Source organism: Crotalus tigris, unplaced genomic scaffold, assembly GCF_016545835.1.
Source record: "Crotalus tigris isolate CLP2741 ecotype Arizona unplaced genomic scaffold, ASM1654583v1 scf7180000017604.1628558, whole genome shotgun sequence".
NCBI lineage: Eukaryota > Metazoa > Chordata > Lepidosauria > Squamata > Viperidae > Crotalus > Crotalus tigris.
This window is the reverse complement of record NW_024096507.1, coordinates 69415-83637: the sequence shown is the minus strand read 5'-3', so window position 1 is coordinate 83637 and position 14223 is coordinate 69415. Positions and strand designations below refer to the sequence as shown.

Genomic DNA, 14223 nt, shown 5'->3' with positions numbered 1-14223 from the left:
TGCCATATAAAGTGCACTAACCAAATAGGTGGTAAGACAATAGGGGAACTCAGGCACCACACAGGTTATGTAGAAAGGAAACACAGGGCCACCCACAAAGGACTCAAATGTTTATACACCAATGCACAAAGTATGAACAGCAAACAGGGTGAACTAGAAATTCAGGTTAATGAGGGCAGATACGATATTGTTGCCATTACGGAAACATGGTGGGATGAAACTCACACATGGAACACACAGCTAGAGGGATTTAAATTATTTAAAAGAAACAGACCAAATAAAAGAGGAGGTGGAGTTGCTCTCTATATAAGAAATAACTACATCTTCACAGAAATAGAGTACAACAATGATAAAAACTGTCTTGAATGCATTTGGGTCAATATAAAAGGGGGGGGGAATGACATTGCCATAGGTGTATACTACAGACCACCCAACCAAACAGAGGAAATAGATGAACTTTTTGCTAGTCAGCTAACTAAGGTATGTAGGAAGCACATCACAATAGTAATGGGGGACTTTAACTACCCTGACATCAACTGGGAGACAAACTCCGCACCAAGTGGAAGATCAAACAGGTTCCTGGCAAACCTAGCAGACAACTTTGTCTCCCAAAAAGTAGAGAATGGAACTAGGGGATTAGCCATTTTGGATCTAATTCTCACTAACAGAGATGAAATGATAGACGGTGTTGGAGCCATAGGAACCCTGGGAGGAAGTGATCATGCAATATTAGAATTCAACATTATAGAAGCACAACCAATAGAACACAGTCAAACTAGAGTCTTGGACTTCAAGAGAGCTAATTTCAATAAACTTAGAGAGGGCTTGGGAAGGATTCCATGGATGAGAATCCTCAAGGGGAAAACAACTCAAGAAGCTTGGGAAATTTTGAAAAATGAGATAATAAAAGCACAGTCTAGCACAATACCAACAAAGAGGAAAAATAACAGCTCTCAAAAGAAACCAGCATGGCTGCATAAAGAACTCTCTGACAAATTGAAAGATAAAAAGGACAAGTATAGAAAGTGGAAAGAGGGGAACATAACTAAGTCAGAATATCAGCAAATAGCCCGAGCCTGCAAAGATGAAGTGAAGAAAGCCAAGGCTCAAAATGAACTGAGGCTTGCGACCAAAGTCAAAAATAACAAAAAAAGCTTCTTTCAACATGTAAAAAACAAGAAAAAAGTGAAGGAAATGATTGGTCCATTAGTGGGTGGAAGTGGCAAGAAGGTGACAAGCAACAGGGAGAAAGCAGAACTATTTAACTCATTTTTTGCATCTGTCTTTACACAAAGGGAAAAAACAGACCAACCTATCAAAAATAGTGCCACAAAAAACAAAACAGAAACACAAGTTAAGATAGGCAAGAAAATCGTTAGTGAGCACCTGTCCAGCCTAGATGAGTTCAAATCGCCAGGACCAGACGGATTACACCCCAGAGTTCTCAAGGAACTGGCAGATGTGATATCGGAGCCACTGAACTATATTTTTCAAAGATCCTGGAACACAGGGGAACTACCAGAGGACTGGAAAAGAGCTGATGTAGTTCCCATCCTCAAAAAAGGAAAAAAAATGGATCCAGGAAATTACAGACCTATCAGCCTGACCTCAATACCTGGGAAGATCCTGGAAAAGATAATCAAACAACGAATCAACGAACACCTAGAGGCAAACAAAGTCATTACTAAAAGCCAACATGGGTTTGTCAAAAATAGATCATGCCAGACAAATCTTATTGCATTCTTTGACCAAGTGACAAAATTAGTGGATCAGAGGAATGCTGTGGACATAATTTACTTGGACTTCAGTAAGGCATTTGATAAAGTAGATCACAACCTACTACTTGACAAGATAGAAAAATGTGGGGTAGACAGAACCACCACCAGATGGATCCGTAGCTGGCTGACCGGCCGTACTCAGCGAGTGGTCCTCAATGGAACTGCATCTATATGGAGGGAAGTGTGTAGTGGGGTGCCCCAGGGCTCTGTTCTGGGCCCAGTACTCTTCAACATCTTCATCAACGATTTGGATGAAGGGATAGATGGGGAACTCATCAAATTTGCAGACGACACCAAGCTGGCAGGAATAGCCAACACTCCAGAAGACAGGCTTAAGATACAGAAGGATCTGGACAGACTTGAACACTGGGCACTAACTAACAAAATGAAATTCAATGGTGAAAAAAGCAAGGTTCTACATTTAGGCAAGAAAAACCAAATGCACAAGTACAGCATAGGTGGCACCATGCTCAATAGTAGTAACTGTGAGAGGGACCTCGGAGTCCTAGTAGACAATCACCTAAATATGAGCCAGCAGTGTGCTGCAGCTGCCAAAAAGGCCAACACAGTGCTAGGCTGCATTAACAGAGGGATAGAATCAAGATCACGTGAAGTATTAATACCACTCTTCAATGCCTTGGTAAGGCCACACTTGGAATACTGCATCCAGTTTTGGTCACCACGATGTAAAAAAGATGTTGAGACTCTAGAAAGAGTACAGAGAAGAGCAACAAAGATGATTAGGGGACTGGAGGCTAAAACATATAAGGAACGGTTGCTAGAATTGGGTATGTCTAGTTTAACGAAGAGAAGGACAAGGGGGGACATGATAGCAGTATTCCAATATCTCAGGGGCTGCCATAAAGAAGAGGGAATAAGCTATTTTCCAAAGCACCTGAAGGCAGGACAAGAAGCAACGGGTGGAAACTAATCAAGGAGAGAAGCAACCTAGAACTAAGGAGAAACTTCCTGACAGTGAGAACAATTAATCAGTGGAACAGCCTGCCTCCAGAAGCAGTAAATGCTCCAACACTGGAAGTTTTTAAGAAGAGACTGGACAGCCATTTGTCCGAAATGGTGTAGGGTTTCCTGCCCGAGCAGGGGGTTGGACTAGATGACCTCCAAGGTCCCTTCCAACTTTACTACTATTACTATTACTATTACTCCATCCTGGTAGTGGGTTCTAAAGCAGGTGTCCCTAACACCCGGTCCATGGACCAGTACCGGGCTGCGGCATGCCAGCAATCAGGCCACACAAACAAAGCCCCATCAGCGAGATGTAGGCAGCATACAGCATCCTCCAGTCCATGGAAAAACCTCTCTCCAAGGTTCCCGGTGCCCAAAAGGTTGGGGACCTCTGTTCTAAAGTATTCCAGAACTCCCCCTACTTTGTGTTTGCTAGAAAAATAACATAATGCCCTTCTGCTTGAATAAACAAAAATGCGGTTGATGAGGTAGCTTCTGAAACATTGGGGGAAAGGAGGAGCCTTTGGGTCATTCTTGCTATGCCAACTGATAAATTTGGTGAGGAATCTAACTCTAGATGTGTCAGTTGCTGCTGCAACTTATTCCTCTTCTTATTTATCCTTTGGAAAGGTGCTTTCCCAGCATTTCCTTGATTGATCCATTATGGGTAGGAGTTCCTGGCTTCACCAAGATAAACTTCAACTGCTATACCTGGCTCCTGAGGTAGCATGTATAAAAGCCCAGGATGGCAACAACCACTAAATGAACAGCACATAGAAAGGATGAGATCTATGGGAAGCAGAAGGCAGGTTTAGCAGATCTTTGTGATATTGGAACAGCTGCATATCACTTTTTCATATGTGTTAAGAAGTGCTGTCAGGAGGAAATTTGAATGGACTCACCTGGTATCCACTTAGAAGGTTGCTAAGTACCATTAGTGGGATGATTATTACTTATTGAGAGGCACTGCTTTAAAGTGTAATGATTGGGGATCTATTCTTGTGCATTCAGATATGCCTAAGAATATATAAAACTGTTAATTTGCATGCTCACAGGAACCTCTTATCCATGCACTCTTTTTCTGTCCTCTTCTGTTGTTTCAGTGTTCAGCTGATGTTGATTTTCTGGCAGGTTTTATTTTTAGAAGGCTCAGTAAGTCTTCTCAGTACAAAGGCCAAATATGAACTGATCTAGATTTTTTTTTCTCACAAAACTACCCTGTAAATGAGTTAAGTTGGCACTTCTAATATGAAGCTGGCTTCCAGGCATCTAATAAAGTTGAATGCAAGGAACAGACAAAAGAAAGTTCTTTTCCCAACATGTAATTAATCTGTGGAATTCATTGCTAAAACTGTCATGATGACCACTAATTTAAATGGCTTTAAAAGAGGATTGTATAATGCATGAAGGAGAGCCCTGGCAGTGTTACCTTCCACCTAGAGCAGCAGGCCTTCGGATATCAGCTGCAGAGCAATAATGGTGAAAGAACGGTATGTCTCTGTCTCCAGCTTTGAGGCATTGCATAGACACATAAAACCTTCCAGAAAATCAACATCAGCTGAACACTGAAACAACAGAAGAGGGCAGCAAAAGAGTGCATGGATAAGAGGTTCCTGTGAGCATGCAAATTAACAATATGACAGAATATTAGAAGAAAGGATAAAGTTTTTTAACCTGAGGTTCATTTATATAATGCCAGATTTTCAGTACTTTATTATGTGAGATAAGTTCAGTAATATGCAAATTCTTTATTGTGATCCTTACTTCTTTATGAGGTTTATTGTTAATAATTGTAGAAAAAAATTGAAACATTTGTAAATTTGTATGTCTCTAATTTTCATTTAGTAAATACTGGAATCAGTACAAAAGAGGTAATAGGACCTCTTAAGAAAGCTAACAATGCATTTTTTAAAAAATGTTTTGGATAGATTTTCATGGATCTCCATAGTGCCAGTAATGTTGTTCTTCAAGTCTTGACCCAAGCTACTAGTCAAGATACTTCTGTATTAAAACCAGCAGAGGAACAACTGAAACAATGGGAGACACAACCAGGTTTCTATTCAGTTTTGTTGGTAAGTTAAAACAGTGAAGTTACATTTGTTCAAGTACCTCTTAATCTATCTTACTTTTTTTTTCTCACCCTTTCGCTATTTTTCTATAAGGAGTATATTTTTGTATCTATCATAGTAGTTCCTCAATAGACCCGTATTACAGAACAGATGTTTGTGCTTTGCATATGTCAACATATTTTTGGGAATCAAAGTCAGAACATTACTCAGTAGTAATGTGAACTTTAAGCCTATGCTATATATTTTATTAGCCAACAATTATAGGATTTGCTAAACTATACATTTTTTCTTTGTATATCATCTGCTACCACAAAATTTGAGATACAGATTCTTGCAACTTTGTACAATGTCTAATTCTAAGACACACCATATATATATAGTTATACTAAACAGTTATTTGTTTCTTACAGAATATATTCACCAACCACAATTTGGACATAAATGTGAGGTGGTTAGCTGTTCTGTACTTCAAAAATGGAATTGACCGCTATTGGAGACGAATGGCAGTGCAGTAAGAAATACCTTTCTAATCTCTGTCATCCCTGCAGTTGTACTTTTAAAAATAATATTGATTTCTTGATTAAAAGTAAGCAGTGCTAGCAATCGATTACCCAGATAACTATGATCTCGGAAACCAGATCTCTTCCTTAAACATAATTTGTGCAGTCAGTAGTTCATGAATGAAGGCAAATATATGTGTCCCAGGATAATATTGCAGGATCCAATCTGAATCAGTTAATGGAACCAGAGGTTCTTCCAAGCTTTCAGACTCATGCTGGAGTCCATCCTCAAAAACATCTCATCTCCAGGATGTGAGAATAGTCCAGTGCATTCATCCTGTAGATTGAGAAGCACGAGTCCGAAAGCTTGGAAGAACAAACCTCTTGTCCCGGTGACTGACTGATCCTGCAGTCAGTAGTTCACTTGTAGTCTTCTTTTTTCCACTGAAAAAAGAAGCTCTGAACTTCTTTCTTAGATCCTCAAGGTTATTATAATATGATAGTAGTTATTTTCAATAACATCTGTCTCCACATATATAAGCAGAAAGGGATAAATGTTTGGGTTATTCTGCCACTCTCCTGCATTTAGCAAACAGCAGACTTCCTAACTAATGACTATAAATTTATTTCAGCTCCTCATGGCAGAAAGTCACAAATTAACTCACTCCTTTTCTTGTAGTTTTGCCCAGTTCATCCTCTGTATTTCAGAGATATATATGTATTTCATCTGCTATATCACTTTTTTCTTCCTCTGAAACTTAAACTCTCATTTGCTACTCTTAAACCCTTTGATATATACAAGTGAAATTAAAAAAATAATATAGTAAAAAATTATAAGCCTCTTTTCTAAGACAATTTCTGTGAATATTAGCTGTTTACTTTTCTTTTTAATTTAGTTTATTTTGATTCTGATTAGTATTTTTAATTAGTTTACTTCAAGTTTTAATGAACTTCACAGACCCCCAAAATTTCAAAACATTTAGTAATAAGGAAAATAGTTAAATAATAAGATTGCCATTGAATGTACAGAATTATTGAATGTAATTTCTATTATCCTGTAGATGTCAGTGTTTCAACATATGAATTTTATAAAAGGTCTTATTTATTTTTAATATTCACTACATTCATATGTTTAAAGCACAGTAGAAAATTTTAACCCTGCTTATATTTGTAATATTAATTCATCTTTTTTCACTATTTTTATCTTGTTACACATTTTGTTGAGCAAATGTTCTCTTTGCTTAAAAAGTGACAAGTTTTTGAAGATTTTTCACAAATATAGCAGTTGTGTGAAATCCTGAAAAATATAATCTAGAAGGGAAATTTGTTTTTACAATGACATATACTAAGAGGTACTTGTTATCTTGTTTCCAAGTTCATCTGAAGTATTAAATAAATAAATAAATAAATAAATAAAACATAGAGACAAGTATTGCACTAAGAAGGAGCAAATACTTTTTGAATCCGGATCTGTGTTCTTAGTAAAGAAACTTTTAATCAGATTCCCCTGTACTATAGATATTGTTAAAATTTAAAGTTTTCAACTACTATTCTTTGCTCTTATTTAGAATCTAATAAGCTAAGGTTGATTAACTCAAGATATTTCTCTTTTGAATTTACATATTTGGGTCCAAATATCTTACACGCTCTTTGCATATATTAATATGTTGTATAAAGAAAGGCCCCCTAGTTCAGCACCATCATAATTTTGAATGGTTACTGAATGAGGATTGTAACTTGAGGATTACCTTTATAGTTAGAAATGCATTACTGTAAAATATTCTACAGTATTGCATTATTCTTGCTGATCATAGAAACCTCTCTAAAATTTGCATGGTCATTTCTAATATAGGTTTAATTTTCCAATAAACAGTGCTCTGTCAGAAGAAGAGAAATCTACTCTGCGTGCAGGACTTATTGCTAATTTCAATGAACCAGTAAATCAGGTTAGTGGTAATGTGAAAATTGGATCTCTGAGGCTGTATTCTTTTTGTGAAAATTTTTTAAAAAATTAAATGGGTTCAATTTTATGTTTCTAAGAGTAGATTTAAAAGTTTATTAGCATAATCCTTGAACATTTTACTCTGTCTGATTCATGGCATTATTTGAAAACTTATTTTGTAAGTGTTATAAGTTGCTCCAATTGAAGCAGGGCGATATATAATTTCCATCTTTATAAATCAGATTAAAAACAATAATACTGTGTTTGGGACAGTGATATTCTTCCTGTATAAATGATGCTGAAGTGCATTCTGGGCAGAATGGGGAAACTGAGACTTCCTGATGAGTATGTAGGGGAAGGAGACAACTAACAAAACTCAGGTTGTTTTTTCCATGTGTGTATAGTCAGCGTACGGGTAAAAGAAAGGTATCAGGATAGGCTTGGAGTCTCTTTATAAGAATATAATGTAGAGCCCAGAGAAGGTCACTCCATATTGTTATCAGATCCAGTGTTCCTGAACCAAAGTCAAGTCATAATGTACACTTTTTGAATAAGTTTTATGTATCATTTCTAGAAGGTATATAAACTCTAATCTTCTGGGCTTTGATTGTAATTATGTATGCACTTTTGAAAGAAAAATGTGACATTGGTAGAGTGACCATTTACCGTCATTCCTAATCATAAATCCTTTATTATAAAGGACAGTCAATTATTTCAGGTTTATTTAATTATTTTTCTTTGGTTTTGCTCTTGAATTTTCCCTTGTAAAGCATTAGCACTTTTTTAATCTTTATGAACCGTTCAGATTTATTCCTTTTTTAGGTTTTTCCTTTATGTTTTTTTTTTTCAAGAAAATATGATCACACTAGATAAGCATATTGAGCCCTACTTGGCCATTTTGGAATTAGCTGTTCTAAGAGGATATTGTGAAGCATGCAAGAGATTTTGAGTATAACCATTTCAAACTCAAAAAATAACTGTTTAGAGCTCAAAACAGGATTATTTCTTTATAACAAAACCCACAATCTTGTGGCACTTTAAAAATTATTGATAGTACTAAAAAAATCCCTAGAAAAAAAGTATACTTCTTCTTCGCATTCTGTGTTTATAGCATATTAAAAATGTTTTTTTTCTTTTTTTAAAAAATAGTAAGGCTTTATTTGGAAAAAGGCAAGGAAATTGCTTTATGTTTAATCATTGAATAGGCCCATCTAGCCCAGTAATAACATCAGTATTAACTGGAAGGAACTTTTCAGGGATTTAATGCAAAACATATCTAACTCAATCTGAAAAAATCTGAACTGAGATTAGTCACTCCTATGCCACCAACTGTATCAGTTACTCAAGTCCTATAATTATTTGGAGAAAAAAACCCATTTATTTATATCTCACCTATATATGAAGAAACATTGATCATTAAAATATTGCAGTAACATTCTTTCATCAAAGTTAATTTCATCAAAATTAATAGTACTTCATAAAAAGTAGCATTAGATCTCTGTGTGCCAAATACTTTCTACAGAAATGTACATTATCCTTCTCTGTATTTTACTATATATACAGTATATTTTCTAGTTGTGTCTTCTCTTATTTTTGATATGTAGATCATAAATTTCACTGACAAAGTAAAAATCAGAAAATACTTTAGCTGCATAGTGTGCATTTTATATGCCCTCCCCCCCAGCCCTGGGACAATTAATCTCCAGTCAAAATAGTGCCATCTGCATAGAAGAAAATATATGACATGGAGAAACCCCTAAGGCTTGTGGATGTACAAACGTATTTTAGAAAAATAGAATAAATCCAAATGCAGTTGCAGCTGTGTTCAGTAATCATGGAAAATTAATTCACTATTTTGGGGAGAAAACATTGAGAAAGAAAATAATATTTTGTATAGACTGATTAGGGAAAATAAGTGAGATAGTTCCTTACTACACTATTTTCTTTCTGAGTCTGTTTGTGTTAACTGTTTTATTTAGATCTTATAGCTTTAATCCTGGGTTGAATTATTTTTTCTGCAACATATGACAGTGTTGCTGACTCTCTTTTGATTATAGCTCAGTATGCCTGCTAGCTTAATGTTGAATATTTTGTTTGATTGTTTTTGCAGATTGCCACACAAATTTCTGTACTGATTGCAAAAGTTGCTAGGCTGGATTGTCCTAGACAGTGGCCAGAACTTATTCCTACCCTTGTAGAATCTGTTAAAATTCAAGATGACCTTCGCCAGCATAGAGCTTTACTTACCTTCTATCATGTTACAAAGACTTTAGCATCTAAACGACTTGCTGCAGATAGAAAACTTTTCTATGATGTAAGTATGAAACTTTGCTTTATCAGTTATATTGTTTGATTGCTAAAGGTGAACATAATTCAGAGTTGAATAATTTTGAATTCAAAATGCCCCTCTCTGGAATAAGATGATTTGGTCTCTTGAGGTTAGTTTTTACCTTGAAATGGTTCTGTTTCTAATTCTATTTGGCCATTTTAATCTGAAAATGCTTCTGGTGAGGTCAGAGCAGCTTGCTTCAAAATAGAAGATTGTAATTTCAAGCTAAAAATAATTCAGATTCAAAACATTTTACTTATTTCTGCTTATTTTTTCTGCTTCTCAAAAAAGAACAAAAACTTAGTGCTCAAATCTTCAAATTTAAAATATTTTTAAAAACCTTTATTATAGCTGATGAGGCACATTCATTTTTATTTATTTATTAAATTTATGTACCGCTTTTTTCATCTAAAAGTGGAATTTAGAGATCCCGATGGTATGTTCCAGAGATATCAGTAACTCCAAACTGTAGACAATGCTCAGTAAATGACAATTTTTAAGGCTATGATTTTAGGTTGGTTTAAGAATCTTCCTTTTTGAGGGGAATGAAAAATATTTTTGGATGCTGAGAGAATATAAAAAGGTGTGGCAGAGAAATTCTGATCAGTTGTGAGAGGTACAATATGAAAAAATCAATGCCATGCATTCAGACTTTGTGTAAGAGCTCATGTAGCTGTTTTGATGCTTGGTTGTATCCAATTTAATTTTACTCATTAATAAAATTGCACTCCTGATTGCACTTATTTAAACATGAACAGCTTACTAAATAAGATTTGCTCTGGGTAAATAAGCTTATGTGTCCTGACAAACAGATCAAATTATTAAGCTAAATTTGTAATTTAGGAACAGCTGGATTATACTTAACTTACTGAAACCTGTTGCATCTATATTTATTTTAACTATGAAGGTTTTTCAATTATATTTCTGCAGTTAGCTTCTGGAATTTATAGTTTTACCTGTTCCTTGTGGAATCATCATACAGATACATTCCTTCAACAGATTTGTGTTAGAGATGAAACAACTATGAGTAATTCATTAGAAAGAACTCTGCTATCATTGAAAGGTAATTGACAAAAATGTTATATTTAAAATATAGTATTATGTGAAATACAGTCTCAGGTTTTCATCTTTAGCATAAGACATATACTGTCTTGGAGGAGGAAATTAGTTTAAAGAACTGATAAGTTTCTCAGGTTAAAAAAAAGCATCTTCCATTTTTCTTAAATTATCATTTGATCATCAAAGTTAACTCAAAATAGGAACCCTGGTGGCACAATGGTTAGAATGTAGTATTGCAGGCTAACTGCCCACAGTCTGGAGTTTGATCCTGAAAACTCTCAAGGTGAACTGAACTTTTCATCCTTCTGGGGTTGGTAAAATGAAGACCCAGATTATTGTAAACTTTATAAACAACCCAGTGCTGTAAAACACTATGGAGTGATATTTAAGTCTAAGTGTTATTGCTAAAATTATACTGAACTTCTTTTTAAGCTTGACATGATCACTCAGATTTTTAATGTCATTATGTAAACTTCTCTTTTAAACACAATAAGTATAATATAGTGTTATGATTTTAATGTTTTAATTTCTCAGTGCTTCGCAAATTGACAGTTCATGGGTTTGTGGAGCCTCATAAAAACATAGAAGTGATGGTAAGTAAGTGTTTTATTTTTTGTAAATAACGTATCTATTCAAAAAGGGTAAAATACTGTATAGTCTTAGAAGTCTAAAGCTGTGTTTTGGTATAATGATAACACTAAACTCATACTGTTAAAGAGCTTCTGCTTGTATTTTCTTGCTGCACGAGTGGTTAAAACTGGAAGAATTTTTTTCCCCTATTGCTTGTACAACAATATGGTAGAATTCAAATTCTGTCTTGTTAGAAGAAAAGAAAGAGATCCTTCTTCAGGCGCAATCTTTCTTCTTTGAACATTGTGCTAGAATTGCACTCCAAAGGTAGACAGGGACAGGGAAAAGAAATATATTCTTTGTGTAGTTAATAATTTTGTCCTCTTGTCACATTAAAAATATTACTTTGATAACAATTTCATGAGGGGCTTTTAAAAAATCTAAAAGAGTGTGGCTTTTCCAACTAACACATTTACTAAAAAAGACAAACGCCTGAGCACTACTCATTTCATCAGATGTATTGCATATAGACTAAGAGTCACTCTGCAACTGATTGAGTAAGTTGCAGCTTAGAAAAGCTTATGCTTTTAATAAGATGTGTTAGTTGGAAAACCTTTTACCAGACTCTTGATTTGTTGTTACTATAGATTAATGTGACTCTCCTTCTACATTGCACTTCACTCAAATATTTGGATTGTACTTTGTGTACTCCTACTATAAAGAGACATTGGCTTATTAATTTGTTTAATAGCTAAAATTATAAACAATTATGCCTTATTAATGTAACAAAATAGGAACTAGTAACATTCAGCATATATTTGGAAGTGTTATGTTGGAGAAAAGGATGAAAATCAATATCTAGCTGATAATTTTAAGAGTGATCTATAGTTGCTTTGTTCAAGATATCCTGTTCTTGTTCCCTTACCTCTTGCTTTAGATGCTTTAGTGCAACAAATACAATTATTCTTTAAAGCAAATATAATACAATTTGCATGTTTTGCTTTTGCCTCCTCAAGGGATTTCTTCATGCAGTATTTGTACGATTAAAACAATTTTTGGAATGTAGTAAGTATTTTTTGACTTTGGGATACAATTCTATGTGTATATGGACAATCTGTTGATTTCAGAGATTTGAGTTTTTAGTAAATCCTTTTAGAATTTTCTTTAAACTTCTTGTGCAAACTATCTCTTAATGAAATACTTTATTATTGGCAAAAGCTGTAACATAAACAGACAATTTAACTGATTTGTTTTCATGTTGTAAAAAAGATATAATAATTCAGATATAATCCTAATATATATTAAAATAAATCTGGGAATTTCTTGTTAAACATAAGTGCATTTTATCTTCTGGTTGTACTTTTAGTACCTTGCCTTCCATTAATATTTGAAGAATGGTAGCTCTAAATCTTAAGCTTAACTTAAGATTTAATTGAAAATTCACTCCTGGCAATTTCACTTAAGTCTTAAATAATACAGATCATTTATCAATTTTATGTATGTATTTATCACATTTCTATGTTACCTATCTCACGTCAGTGATTCTGGACAGTTTACAATAGAAACATAAAATTAATCTAAAAGCATTAATAAGAATAGAGTTAAAACAAAGTTAAGAACAAAGTTAAAATTAAAAGTAGTTAAAGACAGAGGGAGCCTCCTCATGTCACCGACCCCCCCCCCTCCCCAGGGTCGCATACCACTCTTCAGCCCCCATTCCAATTGACCAAGCCAAATCTTAACACTTTTTGCAAGGCTGGAAGGAGGGATCCTGCTTCATCTCTGACGATATGGTGTTCCAGACCATGGGGGCAATGGCAGAGAAGGCTTTCTTCTTGAATTCCCCCAGTCAAAACTCTTTCACCGATAGGATTCCCCAATATACCCTCTGATTGACTGAATGGGATGAGACAATGTGATTGGGGTGAAACAGTTCCTCAGGTAACCTGGTCCCATGCTATGAAGGACTTTAAAGATGATAAGCAACACTTTGAATTGGTTATCCTATCAGAGGTCATCCAAAAATACGACCAATGCTGTTTGTGTCCCATATCTGGGCCTGACACTTGACTGGAAGAGGTCCTGAAACCTGATTAGAAGAGATCCAGATAATCCTTCTCGTCCAGGATCCTGTGGAGTTGATGTTAGCTCTAAGTATATCATTCTCCTGCTTCTTCATTTCTAAATTATGGATTTTGCTGTATTACATAAATCTGAATTTTTTTGGCAGTAGCTTTTAACAAATATTGATTCATTTGAATTAAATTCATAGGTCTGTCTAAGCTGACTGATATTTTTGTACTTAATAATATAAATTAATTTTATTTATCAGGTAAAAACATAGAAACAGATAATGCCTGTAGGGATCGGCTAGAAAAGACTATAATTCTTTTCACTAAAGTGGTAAGTTTCTGTAGCTGTTAATCTTTTGAAATTTTTTACCTAAATAAATTCTTAAGATTTTTAGCAACTTCTAATGTAACAATTATGCTATTATATTAATAATAATCAGTTTTAGTAGACAATGCTGTCTTACAAAATGTGGTTTTCATAAATAACATAAAGGTTCTGTGAAGAGAAAATAATTGGGGAATAATTAGAATTAGAGACTACAATGAATTCATTATAAATGAAGTTTGCGAATTCCCTTGCAGGTCCCCAGATTCTGTATCTACCACAAGACTAATATTAGAAATATCTTATTGAAGTCTGCTTCCTTATCTTGCTTAGCTGTTTGAATGTTGATATTTGCCTAAAACCCAGAAAGGGAGGTTGAGTACAAACAGCACTGATATACTTAGGCCTATTTCATGAATTTCATGAATTCTGGTCCAAATCTCCAATGTAGAATTCTCCAGAATCCTTCAGAATTACTTTGTCTTATCACCCAAACCACTTAAGAGAAACTGCAGATTCGGCAATTCATAAATATCTGATTAAAAAAGTTGTATATGCCATCCAACAAAGAATACTCAGGGTGTTACTTAGTTTTCTTCATAGTCTGGAAAAA

General features: G+C 34.7%; 1 protein-coding gene across 5 annotated transcripts in view; it reads left to right on the top strand.

Annotated features, from left to right (window-relative positions):
- Positions 1-14223, top strand: part of IPO11 (importin 11) — a 79884-nt gene that overhangs the window by 1501 nt on the left and 64160 nt on the right. For 4 of the 5 annotated variants that reach the window (XM_039319748.1, XM_039319785.1, XM_039319777.1 and 1 more), the window contains exons 2-9: positions 4673-4816; positions 5224-5324; positions 7166-7259; positions 9366-9569; positions 10515-10647; positions 11178-11236; positions 12230-12278; positions 13546-13616. In XM_039319748.1, the coding sequence (XP_039175682.1) occupies positions 4679-4816; positions 5224-5324; positions 7166-7259; positions 9366-9569; positions 10515-10647; positions 11178-11236; positions 12230-12278; positions 13546-13616 (849 nt within the window). In that variant the 5' untranslated portion in view covers positions 4673-4678. The remainder of the gene's footprint in view (positions 1-4672; positions 4817-5223; positions 5325-7165; positions 7260-9365; positions 9570-10514; positions 10648-11177; positions 11237-12229; positions 12279-13545; positions 13617-14223) is intronic. The other variant, XM_039319757.1, reaches the window with a different exon arrangement.